The sequence below is a fragment of the Corythoichthys intestinalis genome, chromosome 18, assembly GCF_030265065.1.
Source record: "Corythoichthys intestinalis isolate RoL2023-P3 chromosome 18, ASM3026506v1, whole genome shotgun sequence".
NCBI classification, from domain to species: domain Eukaryota; kingdom Metazoa; phylum Chordata; class Actinopteri; order Syngnathiformes; family Syngnathidae; genus Corythoichthys; species Corythoichthys intestinalis.
Window position 1 is genome coordinate 15,782,672 of NC_080412.1, and position 13,493 is coordinate 15,796,164.

The window sequence follows — 13,493 nt, forward strand, 5'->3', positions numbered from 1 at the left end:
GGATCGGTGCAGCGTCTGCAGTGATGCGGACTCTGCACCGGTCCGTTGTGGTGAAGAAGGAGCTGAGCCAAAAGGCAAAGCTCTCAATTTACCGGTCGATCTACGTTCCTACCCTCACCTATGGTCACAAGCTGTGGGTCGTGACCGAAAGAACAAGATCCCGGATACAAGCGGCCGAAATGAGTTTCCTCCGCAGGGTGTCCGGGCTCTCCCTTAGAGATCGGGTGAGAAGCTCGGTCATCCGGGAGGGGCTTGGTGTCGAGCCGCTACTCCTCCGCGTTGAGAGGAGCCAGTTGAGGTGGCTCGGGCATCGGGACGCCTCCCTGGAGAGGTGTTCCGGGCATGTCCCACCGGTGGGAGGCCCCGGGGTCGACCCAGGACACGCTGGAGAGACTGTCGCTCGGCTGGCCTGGAAACGCCTTGGAATCCCGCCGGAGGAGCTGGCTGAAGTTGCTGGGGAGAGGGAAGTCTGGGCTTCCCTGCTAAAGCTGCTGCCCCCGCGACCCGACCCCGGAATAAGCGGAAGATAATGGATGGATCGATGTATTTTAGCTATATGATACTTTGTTTGTTGTGAAGGAGTTGCCGAAGCTTGCGCCAATAAACGGCGCGACTGTGTCCACTCTTCTTTCTCTCTGCCTTATAGCCCACTGTGGATTAAAGGAAAAATACGGCGTCAGTCAAGGGACAAAACACAGTCATTGGCTTGATCCCTAATTAATTTTAAAAGTCGCCATATACCCCTTCTGGCGTATTTAAATCACTAACTTACACAATTAAAGAGTGACACGTTGTTTTATTTATTTATTTTTTATTTTTTTTAAAGAGTGACACGTGGAATTCCGGTAGCGTGGCCATGTGACGTTACCGCCCTGCAACGTCAACACCAATGGCGACCTGTTGAAATGATTTTACACATTTTATTGAAACTAAAACATTAAGAGAGGTTTTAATATCAAATTATTATAACTCGTACTAAGATTTATCTTTTAAGATCCACATGTCCTTCTATCCGTGGTTCCCTTTAAAGGTATTGCAGATACAGTGGTACCTTTACTAACGAAATTAATTAGTTCCGGAAGTAGTTTCATAACTTGAAAATTCTGTAAGTAGAGACGTGTTTCACATGTGAATGGCCTAATCTGTTCCAAGCCCCCACAGTTCAGACATAAATCTTTTATAATGCATAAAAATGCATCAAAACATGTAACAAATACATGTTACAATTAGATTATTGCCCAATGAACATAAAATCAGAGTTGTGTATTGAGTATAGAAATAATAGAGTAAAGAATACAAGTTAATACACTCATGTAAAACTGTCGGAACACGAGGGGCGAATGAAGAAAACGCTGGAATAAACACATACACACACAGTAGAGGTCCCTTTTGGCCAATTGGATGCAAGAAATTCTAGGCAATAGCCAGTGGCAGAGAAGCTATAAGCTCTGGGAGCTGCGAGTACCAGCCATACTGTATTTTTGCCTTCCGTGTCCTGAAATTTCTTTCGTAACAAGAGACAATATTTTTACCGTTGAGGTGTGAATTAACCTGAAAATTGTGTATGGAGAAACGTTCGCAAGTAGAGGTACCACTGTATTTTGCTCCTTTTTTAAGTGTCGATAGGTTGTTCACTACCTCTAGAGAGATGCATTGTGAGAAGCCATAAGGCCAATAGGGCTTGTACACCCCCAAGTAAAAAGTATGGAATCTCCAGTCTTGGACGAGCACTCACTCAGACATTTTATCATGTAGAACAAACTCTGATAAAAAAAAAGCTTGAAAAAATGTCCAATGCAGATTAATGACTCTTGACAAAGTGATGATGCTGGAACATTTGTTTGGTGCTGTTTCAGTGAGATTTACAAAGATGACTGCCTGAAGAAAACATCATAATTGATAATATGGGGCTGCATGTCAGGCAAAGACACTGGGGAGATGGCTGTGGTTGAATCTTTAATAAATGCACAAGTTTACGTTTTTAGATTTAGATTTTTTAAATTTTAGACCGCTTTCTTATCCCTTCAATTAAAATTATATTTGTCATTTTCCAAGATGACATTGCATCATGCCACAGAGTTAAAACTGTTAAAGCATTCTTGGAAAAAGACTCATCCCAGATCTCAACCCTATTCAAAACCTGAGGTGGAAATTGAGAAAAATGGTCCACAGCAAGGCGAGAAAAATACTCATCAAGTGCATGCCTGAGAGACTGCAAGCTGTCATAAAAGCCAGAGGTGGTGCTACTAAATACTAAAGATGTGTTTTGATTGTTATTTCTTTGTTTGTTTCTCGTGATTCTATATTATTTTCCTCAGAATGAAGTGATTCCATATATATTTCCCTGCAATTGCTCCATAAAATTAACATTTACTGACCACCACAATGTTTTTTATTCATTTCTTTTAGTGGTTCTGAATGCTAAAGAGTTGCACTTTTGAAATAATTCATTATTTTTTCAAGCTTTTTATCTGAGTTTGTTCTACATGATAAAATGAGTGAGTGCTCGCTCGAGGCTGGTGATTCCATTCTTTTTGCTATGGGTTGTATTCGCTTTACCTTCAAACAAATTCACTTTAAAAGGAAGTAAACAGATTCCAAAATCAGCTTTTTTCCTTTAACTGTTTAAGTTAAATTGAATTCAAGCACGTTTCCCAAAAATAGGATTTGCTATCTCAACAGTAGAAGTAGTATTAGTGTGTTTTAATATTAGTGTTGGTAGTATATGTGGCATTTGTATTAGTAGTGGTAATGGTAGAAAAAATAGTATTAAGATGTGAAGAAGGTGCAGGCTTTCAAAATGAATCTGGGGTCCTTTTCAAAATGTATATCATTTTAGCGGCGACACTCTTCCTCCCTCTTCTTCGGCCTCCTCATTTGTGTCATGTGACTCACAGCTGACTCTTGGTGTTGTTGCATTTTTTTCCCCCTCCTGCCCACATATGGTTCACATCTGCCAGCTCTGCATGCACACCACACCTCCTTCCTACCCTCCATCACAGTAACTCATTAGCTGCCACTTACGGCGCTAGACGTCCAATCCATTTGATGATGGGAGGGTTTGCAGCGAATGAACAACTGTTCATTCGCTGCCAACTCTCCCACGTCTACCAGCGATAAACTCATTAGAAGAGTTTTAATTGAATTTATAGGAGTTCATAAGAACCACTTGATTGGACATCTATTGTCGTCAATGGCAGTGAGAGTGTTAAACTGTATATTCACTTACCTGTACCTTCCCCTTCCCCTTTGGATACCAATATGGCTGCATTTGTACAAGCGAAAAAGACAAAAGCAAATCACGTAGCTTCTAGAGTCATCCTAATTTTCCATCTGGATTCTTAAAAATTCTTCATTTTCTTTTTTGGGGGGGTTTGTTTATTTGTCGTTAGTCTCTGGATAAAAAAAATGTAGCACTGATACTAAAAGAGGTCATTGTCTTTTTCCCATATCGCTGCGGAGAACATTCCCTTCTATCTTTTTTTCTTTCTTTCCTTGTTTTGTTGATGTTGCATACGTGTCACTGATCGAAACGGAAGGTAGGTAACGCTTTGCCTACGCACGTGATCTTTATGCAGATGAGAATGTGACAAGCACCCTAGCCTGAGTGACCGTCAATGTTTCTCTTTCTCTTTCTCTCTGTTGTTTAAAAGTGGTCTATAAAACATATGAATTTACTTCATCGATTATCATTTGACTCTTGAAGATTTTATTGTTTTTAGAGCTGTTTTTTTCTTTTGCCACCACAAATTCATTCTCACGTCTAGTATTTTGCTGTATCTTCCAGCAGTGTAAAAAAAAAAAAAAAAACCAAAAACTTAAATTTACGGTAAGATACTGCCAACTGCAATTGACAGATTTTTACTGTTAAAAAATGGGGCGTAAAATAACATAGAGTGCTTAGGTAACTGTCGATTTTACGGTATGTTTTTGTTGCTGTTGTTGTTGTTTTTTCCACTAAAAATCCTGATGATGTACAGTGTATCACAAAAGTGAGTACACCCCTCGCATTTCTGCAGATATTTAAGTATATCTTTTCATGGGACCACACTGACAAAATGACACTTTGACACAATGAAAAGTAGTCTGTGTGCATCTTATATAATAGAGTTAATTTATTTTCCCCTCAAAATAACTCAAAATATAGCCATTAACATCTAAACCCCTTGAAACAAAAGTGAGTACACCGCATGGAAACTACGTACATCCCTAAATGTCCAAATTGAGAACTGCTTGTCATTTTCCCTTCAAAATGTCATGTGACTTGTTACAGGAGTATTATCAGGATTGTTGCAGAGAATGAAGAGGTGGGGGGGGGGGGGCGCTCATTCCCACCACCATGCTTGACTGTAGTAAATTAACTCTATTATAAAAGCTGCACACAGACTACTTTTCATTGTGTCAAAGTGTCATTTTGTCAGTGTTGTCCCATGGAAAGATATACTTAACCCCTCGCATTTCTGCAGATATTTTACTCACTCTTGTGATACACTGTAAATTAGTGTTGCACCGATACGATAATAAATGACAATTTGGGTTTCGGCAAGTACAGTGGTACCTCTACATACAAATTTAATTCGTTCCAGGACCTGGTTTGTAAGTCGAAATGGTCGTATGTCAAGCAGGATTTTCCCATAGGAATACATTATAATTCGATTAATCGTTCCACAGCCCCGAAACCTATGCTAAATCCTTAAAGGGACCCTCGCACTTAGACTTGTAGGCTTTAATAAGCCACAATTGTTCACTTTTACTAAATTATGTTATTTGATACACATAAAATATTGCCATTGATATAAAAATCCATAATATTTAGTAAATGTGTTGACCTGTGGAGGGCGCCATGTTTTATGCGTGCAAAGGACGCTCGGGGTGATGACGTAGTTTGTCACTGTCTATAGACGGACACTATCGGTGATTGCAATTCTTTCTAACGGCGAGACGTCCAACACATGTGCATATCAGTTAAAAGCATCGAGTACTTACTATTTGTGGTTTTACTGAGTCTTTTATTACCTTTTCATTGCCTCAAAAACATCAAGAGGGGTTTTAATATAAAATTATTTCAATTCATAACGTTTATCTTTTAAGAACTACAAGTCTTTCTATCCGTGGATCCCTTTAATAAATAGTGCTAGTACAATTACATGTAACAATTACACATGATAAAACACATCAATTAGAAATGCAAATCGGAATTATATAATAATAATAATGTAATAATTATAACAATAATAACTAGGGCTGTCAAACGATTAAAATTTTTAATTGAGTTGATTACAGCTTAAAAATTAATTAATCGTAATTAATCGCAATTCAAACCATCTCTAAAATATGCCATATTTTTCTGTAAATTATTGTTGGAATGGAAAGATAAGACACAAGATGGATATATACATTCAACATACGGTACATAAGTACTGTATTTGTTTATTATAACAATAAATCAACAAGATGGCAATAACATTATTAACATTCTGTTAAAGCGATCCATGGATAGAAAGACTTGTAGTTCTTAAAAGATAAATGTTAGTACAAGTTATAGAAATTTTATATTAAAACCCCTCTTAATGTTTTCATTTTAATAAAATTTGTCAAATTTTCAATTAAAAAATAAACTAGTAGTCCGTCATTGTTGATGTCAGTAATTACACAATGCTCATGGGTGCTGAAGCACATAAAATCAGTCGCACCCAAGCGCCAGCTTGAGAGAGAGAGAGCGACATACCTGAGAGAGCGACAAAACTCCAAAAAACACAAGTAACAAGTGGACATTGCACTGTACTGTTATTTTAATCTGCTGGAGCGAGGCATGTGCGTTAATTGCGTCAAATATTTTAACGTGATTAATTTTTAAAAAATACCGCCCGTTAATGCGATAATTTTGACAGCTCTAATGATAACGTAATGAATCGGGTTCTAATGTGGCGGTTGTGTTTTGCATACTGTTCCTGAATGCACCGCGTGATTGATGAGAGAGAGAAAGGTGCGGTAGAGTGGGAAGTTTTTACTTTTTTTCATGTTGTTGTTGGCATCGGCTACGGCGGACAGTAGCTGTGTTGTGTTGCACAAGTTCTGAAATAAATGATGAAAAACCTGACGAAACTTCCTAGCCGATCTTACAATAATTATAATAATAATAAATTGGAAATAAAAACGCGTTTTTATTGTCACCTTAACTTAAACCGGCCATTTTGTCAAGCCAGTTCCATCGCACGCAAACCAAGCTCATATTTTTCTATTATTCCTTTTTTAATTTCAATGGTAAGCATCACCTTTTTCCTTTTTTCACCACCTGCACTAACCTTCTTGGGACCCAAGTTGATCCGCTGTGCGTCCGTCTTACGGGAAAACAAAGTCATAAATTTCAAGCATGTTGTCATATGTCGAGACAAATGACGAGTCAAATTTTACGTCAGATGTCGAAACGATCGTATGTCGAGGTACCACTAAGGAACAACTTTCATTCGCTGATCCTCTACCCAAGATGGCCGGCAGGTACACACACCTCTATGAAAAAAGGTGATGACATTGCATCCCTTATTTTCTCATTGTCCCCCTGCTCTAGTCGGGATTCTGACCCACGCTGTCATTTTGGCAGTTAAACGTGCTAACAACTGAGCTACTGCAGACCAGCTGGTGGAAGTGTTGTGCATGTAGAAGGTTGGGAAAACATGACTCCCTGAGAGCTTAGAAGAGTATACTGGTAGGTGAAGATAAAAGACAATCCTGCTGGCTCAGTAGTTAGTACACCTTACTGCCATAGTAACAGCTTGGGGTTCAAACTCTAGTGAGAGAACAGGAGAGAACAAGAAAGGGAGCCCTGTGACATCACTACCATCAGACAGGTTGAAGATATGTACTTTTTAATGTAATATGAGGTAAACCAACAGTTGTATATTGTACAAAAATATATTTTAACATAAATTTGAGTTTTTTTTTTTTTTTTTAACAGTGTAGTCCATTTTCCTTACCAAAATTTGTTTTTTTACTTCATGTTTGGGTAGACTGCATATTTATTTCCACGGTTCAGTTATCATAACCACCAGTGGGTGCAAGTTTGCACTAGAAAGAAATCACAATATATTTATAATATTATTAGTATACGTAGTCCCTGGGTTACGATGTACTCGACTTACGCGATTTCTGCCATTTTGTCTCCAGTCGCATAAACATTACCGTATTGTACCGCACAGTATCTTATTTTTTTACTGTACTTCATTAATATGATGTCTACTGTCCTCACTAAACTTGAAGTTTTTCAGCTTTACAGACAGCAAACAAGGCAGATGTACTTTATAAAGCTTTCTACCTCGTTCACTTTTGACAATTTGTAAAGCTGTTACACACTTATGTACATTTATGTTCAAAGCGACACGCATTCTAACAATAAAACACTTGACACAAAACAATTGGTGTTCAAATGTCCATCTAGTCTGATAAATATGTAAATTTAGTACATTAAATTAACATAATTAGCCTTACAAAAGTCCGCAATCCTAAATGCTACGAATACTAACGTATCAACAATTCTCATAGAAAATCCCTCACACATACTGTATATCCACAAACTGTAGCTGTGAACTTAATTACAAATGCATACACAAACATATTTTAGCGTAAACAACTCACAGCCTCATGTGGGCCAAACCAGAGCGCAGCTGTCCTTTATCCATGTCAGATGTCTGAGGCAGCTTCTCAGTCATACAAGGGGAAAGTCCAGCCAGACCCAACCCGGCCACCAGAGGGCAGTGTATCCTCCATCATTAAACAAAATACAGGGTGGGGAAGAGCAACTTGCTTATTTAAGTTTGGCACCCTAAAGCAATGGTTGCTCTGAGGATGGTAGGGATGGTCTTATTTGAGAGGGTGGGGCTTAAAATTTGGTTCTTAATGTCCGTAATTTGTCAGGACCCCAGAGAGCATTCTGGAGTGGACAAGCAAGCAATAAATTCGTGTGGATTAAGTTCCTGCACCATAGCTAGTTTGTAGAGATGAAATTTCAATTCTTCATGGAGGATTCGTCTCACAGAGCGAGCAGACAACCCAAGAGCAGATGCGTGTTTGCAGGCTGTGTGTCAGGGATATCTCAAAACAGATTGTCTCAACGCGTCAATGTTTTGGGGTGACCTTGCTGTTCTTGGGTAGCCAGATTTCTTTTTCTTTACATCATCCGTTTCCCTGAAGTTGTATACCCATGAAACAATCGACTGCCAGCCCGGAACACGACCACGGGGTGGCAATATTGAAATATGTATGGAATGCACGTTGCGTTGCGACAATTGAGCTACCGCTTGAAAAAAATGGCTCAACAGGGAAAGCGGATTCCAATTTGGTCCACTCCATGATGCTCTCTGGGGTTCCTAAAATATTCATAAAATAAATAACGCACATTAAGAACCAAACTTTAAGCCCCTCCCTCTCAAATAAATCCATCCCTACCATGCTCAGAGCAACCATCGCTTCAGGGTGCCAAATTCAAATAAGCAAGTTGCTCTGCCCCACCCCGTACAATACTTTTTGGATAATTATATTGTAGGGGTACTTAAAGGGTTAATTCCGACTTAAGTGGAATTTCGGGTTACGTCGCCAGCATTGGGAACGGAACTCATTCGTAACCCGGGGACTACCTGTTATTACAGTTGATCACTTTGTTCTCTGCTGTGTGGAGCACGGAGGACTATTGTTTGACTGAAGGATCCCATTTGACTCTGACAACGTTTATTCGCCCCTCCCAGTCAAAAGGGATTGGACGTCTAGCACCTTCAATGGCAGGCAAATAAGTTAAATATAGGTTTGCCGACATAGAGACCCTCCGACGGAAAACAATGTGACCCACAACAAAGATTTTGACCCCTGTAGTCTAAATGTACAGAATTAAAGGGCTCAAAGTCTGGTCCGTTTGACTGCGAAACCGGTTGATTTTACTCTGGAAGAAAAAAGATAGAGGCAGATGTTCCCAGAGTTTGCTGGCCCAGAAGAAGCATTCGAGGTGCGAGGAATCCCTCGCACATCCCGGTTTTCCTCTTTGCTTTGACTTCTTTTCCATTGATTTCCATGCACTGTCTCATGCGTCACTGACAGGGAAGGGTTTTGTGTCTTTTTCTCTTGCATTTTGTGAATCTAATGATGCACTTATGTTGCCCCACTTTTCCCTTTTCTTCATACCTTACCTACTAAAGGAGGGAATACCACTTTATTGGTAAGTGGATGTTAACCAGAAGGGAGTTAAACAAGAATAAGCATTTTTTTAAAAAACAAAGAAAATGGGTCGCTGTTCACTTGTCAGCACATGTCTTCCGGGGGAAAAAAAAAATCCAGAAAGAGATCATTGAGTAGCAAGATGATTTTTTTTTGTTTCTGATTCGACCGATTGAATAATTGTGATCTTGATTTTGTTCCCTCCATTTCTGTGATGTTCCGTCCAGTTGTCTTCTCTCTTTGTTTTGTTTCATTTCTTTAAAATCATGACAAAAATAATTTAAAAAGTCCTCTTTTTTTCTCTTGAAACTATCTGTAGCTCTCTACTTTCTGCCTCTGCTCTATTATTTGATTAACTTTTTTGGTATTTCTCCCTCTCTTCCTTTTCCTAATTTTGTTTTGTTTTTTTGCGGTTATGATTTCTTCAACTCATTATGGTTTTGCATGCCAAGTATTGCATGCGCTGCACCATAGAGGACTATCTATCTACAAGCCATACAGAGAAATCCTAGATCTTTTTTCTTTCTGATGTTATCTTTCTTTGGTACACCGTAGCGCTCGATAAAGTCAAATATTGATAACATTCTAATGCTCTTTTGTCATTTCCCCCCCTCTTTTTTTGTTGTTGTCCTTGTTGGTCATCATTTCTTTATAGAAGCTGAACCTATTGGCCACGGGCTCCTCAAGCATCCAGTCAAATTTGCTGAAAGAGCATAAGCAGAAGCTCCATAACAGCACTGATACTGGAAGTGGAGAAAACGTGAGAGCTTGCCAGCGGGGACGGAACAAGAGCACCCACTCTCCTGCTCGAAGCAGCGACTCGGCGCACTCCCACCACAACCACGCTCACAGAGGAAGGAGCAGCCGCCATCAGAGGAAGTAAGAAGACAGGCATATCCTGGCTGAGTTAGACTGGGATAACACCATGTAACACGTACAACCCCTAGCAAAAAGTATGGAATCACCGGTCACGGACGAGCACTCACTCAGACATTTTATCATGTAGAACAAACTCAGATAAAAAATAGAAAAAAAATAATAAATTAGTTTAGTGCTGCCGCTATCGAATATTTTAGTAATCGACTGAAAATTCTATCGATTAATCGAGTAATCGGATAAAACAAATAAATTTTTAGGTGAAGAGCAATTATAAATATACATGAGAAAACGACATTTCATCCAATCTTGAACCATTTTCAGTCAATCAATGTCTTTATTTTCGATGTATATTGTTGAAAATAGCGAACAATTGCATCTCAGATGTAACTGGAATAAAAAAATAGACTAATTCACTGCTTTCACTCAAAAAAACTTTTAGATCTTATTAAAAAATAATATATATATATGTATGTATGTATGTACATATATATGTGTGTATATATATGTGTATGTATGTATGTGTGTGTGTATATATATATATATATATATATATATATATACCCAAAAATGCCATTACGCTTGATAACACACATCACTTAAAAGTTAGGATTTTTTCCCCACGTGTTTCAATTGAATTTCTATTTGTGTCAAGCCATTTTTAAGTTCTAGTTTTTGCAGTGTTCAAAATAAATGTATGATACAGGCTGTATTGGAGCACATTAGGGACCAGTGCTACTTGGTGATTTATCCAGCAATGACTACTGAGCTAAAATTGATAGTTAGCATTATTAAGTTTTTATTTTACACCCTCTTCACTCCACTCCACAATGCTATGTTATGTTAAAGCCTGTATGTCTCCGCAGGGCTACCGTTACGTGAGCTAGTAGTGACAGTAACGTTAATCTTATTTATTAGCGCTTAGCGCTCTTTTTAAGCGCTTAGCGCTCTACTTTTACTTTTACTACTACTGTTTACTAACGCTGCCCAGACGCAGCCGAGTCTGTCATTTCACATCTAGTTCAACATACATGTGATCTCTATGAGACACATCAGACGCTACCTGCTACCAACGTAGCATCATGCGGGCTAGTGTTTAGCAACATCGGCGTCATTTGTAGCGGCTGTCGGCTACAGTAAGTTTTTTTTTTTTTTTTTCCTTCTTCCTCTCCCCACGTGACATCAGCGCGTTGTCCCGTATTAAAAGTAGTCCGAGCAAAACGTGATGCTTAGAGCTGTCAAAATAAACGATTACTCGAGGTAAATAAAATTATTCGGATCAGTTTTTAAACTCGAGTTACTCGAGTTGCTCGAGTATTCGTTTCAGCTCTAAATTAGTTAAAAAGTGCAACTCTTTAGCATTCACAAACACTAAAAGAAATTAATATTTATACCTACATTTTTTATACTAAATTACTGCCTACTCACTAGAATTTAAAGTAATTGACATTGCTTAACTCATCGTTTGCCATCCAAGGCACTAGATGTCCAACAGATTGGATGTCTGCTAGTTATAAACTTATTTAAAATCACAGCAGAAGGATGATTGGACACCACACGATTGGACGTCTATCTCGAAAATTTCGCATCAGCACTTTATTTCGAAGTACAGTGATCCCTCGTTTTTCGTGGTTGATGGGTAAAAATACTACTGTCCCACCGAATACTTTTAAAACAAGAATAACATAGCAAAATGCTTGTCTTTGTTAAATCCTTCATTGAGTGCGTCCACTCAAATCCGCTCACGCTGCTGACCTACATACACAATGAGTCGCCATGGCACACTACCGCTAGTGTTTAACAAGCTCAACGAGCTCATACTCAGCGTCTTTGAAGGTAGGCGCTCCTGCCTAACTTGTCGTTAACTTCGAGCTTTTAAAACCAATCTTTTGCGGTTGCTTTCTCCAGGGTTTGGAATAGACTACACCCTGAAATCCACACACCCACGAGTCTAGGGGGCAGTTTACATGGCGAGTCTTCGACACCAAGACGCAATGACTGTGTTGGGGAGGGGTCTCGCGTTCGTATGGTGTTGGTGAAGACTGAAGGCAAAGACTCAAACCTTGGTAACCTGCCTCCAAAGTGGAAGAATTCGATTGCGGTGGATTGAGGGAGGCTTGCTCTGCATGCATATCAAAAGCTGCCGTGGCACGGGACCCACGCAGATAACGTCAGCACTCGTACATGTCACATTGGGCGTACAGCGGTGCTACTAAACATTAAAAACAGCTAATATGGCGGAAAGTCTGCTTTAATTGACTGTTTTTATCATATTTTTAATTTAAATATGTTGAATGTTTCCATTTTTGTGCCTTTTGGAACAAAAGAAAAATGCCATTGCTTGGAGCGGGCGGGCATGTTGTCTCCCGGGCTGATGAAGTTGTTGGGGCCTGCACTGCCTCCTAGGGCCTGGGATGAATACTGCATCGTTTTGATGCGGAATTGCGACATTGGTCGAATGGAGACGGAACCATATAGATACAAACATGAAATTTTTCGTCTTCTTGGAGCGTCACCATGTAAACGGCCCCTTGGTCTTTTTAAGTCTCGGTTAAAAACACACCTTTTTAGACTTGCCTTTTCCCCAGATTAGGGTAGGCTGGTTTCATGTTTTATTTCTTAAGGTGTTTTAATGTTCTCGGATTTTATCTATTTTATTTGTTGTTTGACTTTTATTGCGATGCACTGTTTCCGTTTCACTTCTTTTTTTTTCTTAATGTGATTCCTGCCTTTTATTTAGTTTGAGCCATGTTTGTCTTTGTTGTAAAGCACTTTGGCGACCTTGTGGGTTTTATAAAGGGCTATATAAATAAATTTGATTTGATTGCCAGCACCTCCGCGACCCTCGTGAGGAATAAGCGGCATGGAAAATGAATGAATGAATGATTGGGACATCTCTTTAAAATACTGTATTTATTTATGTATTTTTTAATTGAAAAAAAATCCGCGAAGGACTGAGGGCAGGAAGTTTGAAGCGCGAAGTAGCTAGGGATGACTGTACTCCCCCGATACTAATGATGTCATTTTAGTGCCGTATCGGTACCGATACCGCCGCAATAGGAGCAAATTGCAAATAGCTTTCATGACTGACGTATCACAATGTAAGCATCTGTGCGTTTCATCCCCTTCATTATGATTTTCTTCCTAAGGACAAAAAGCAGCCATTCTTCCAAGCGTCACCACCGCTCCAGTCGAGGTCAGGCACACAACCGCAGCCCGTCGGCATCACCGGGTCACCATTCGCACACGTCGGGGAGAAAGAAGGAAGTGTCCCGAGGCAAACAAAACTCGAGACATCGCAGCAGCTCCTGGAGCAGCGAACATTCTTCGTGCACCCGCCGGGACCGAGGCCTTAGCAAGGCCAAGTCTCCTCACAACAGAGAGAATTCCTCCAGGTGAGCGCGCACTCACTCTCG

General features: G+C 39.7%; 1 protein-coding gene across 2 annotated transcripts in view; it reads left to right on the forward strand.

Annotated features, from left to right (window-relative positions):
* The window catches only part of srrm3 (serine/arginine repetitive matrix 3), a 125,697-nt gene that overhangs the window by 100,376 nt on the left and 11,828 nt on the right, over positions 1-13,493 (forward strand). The window contains exons 11-12 of one of the 2 annotated variants that reach the window (XM_057820169.1): positions 9,857-10,080; positions 13,227-13,472. In XM_057820169.1, the coding sequence (XP_057676152.1) occupies positions 9,857-10,080; positions 13,227-13,472 (470 nt within the window). The remainder of the gene's footprint in view (positions 1-9,856; positions 10,081-13,226; positions 13,473-13,493) is intronic. The other variant, XM_057820170.1, reaches the window with a different exon arrangement.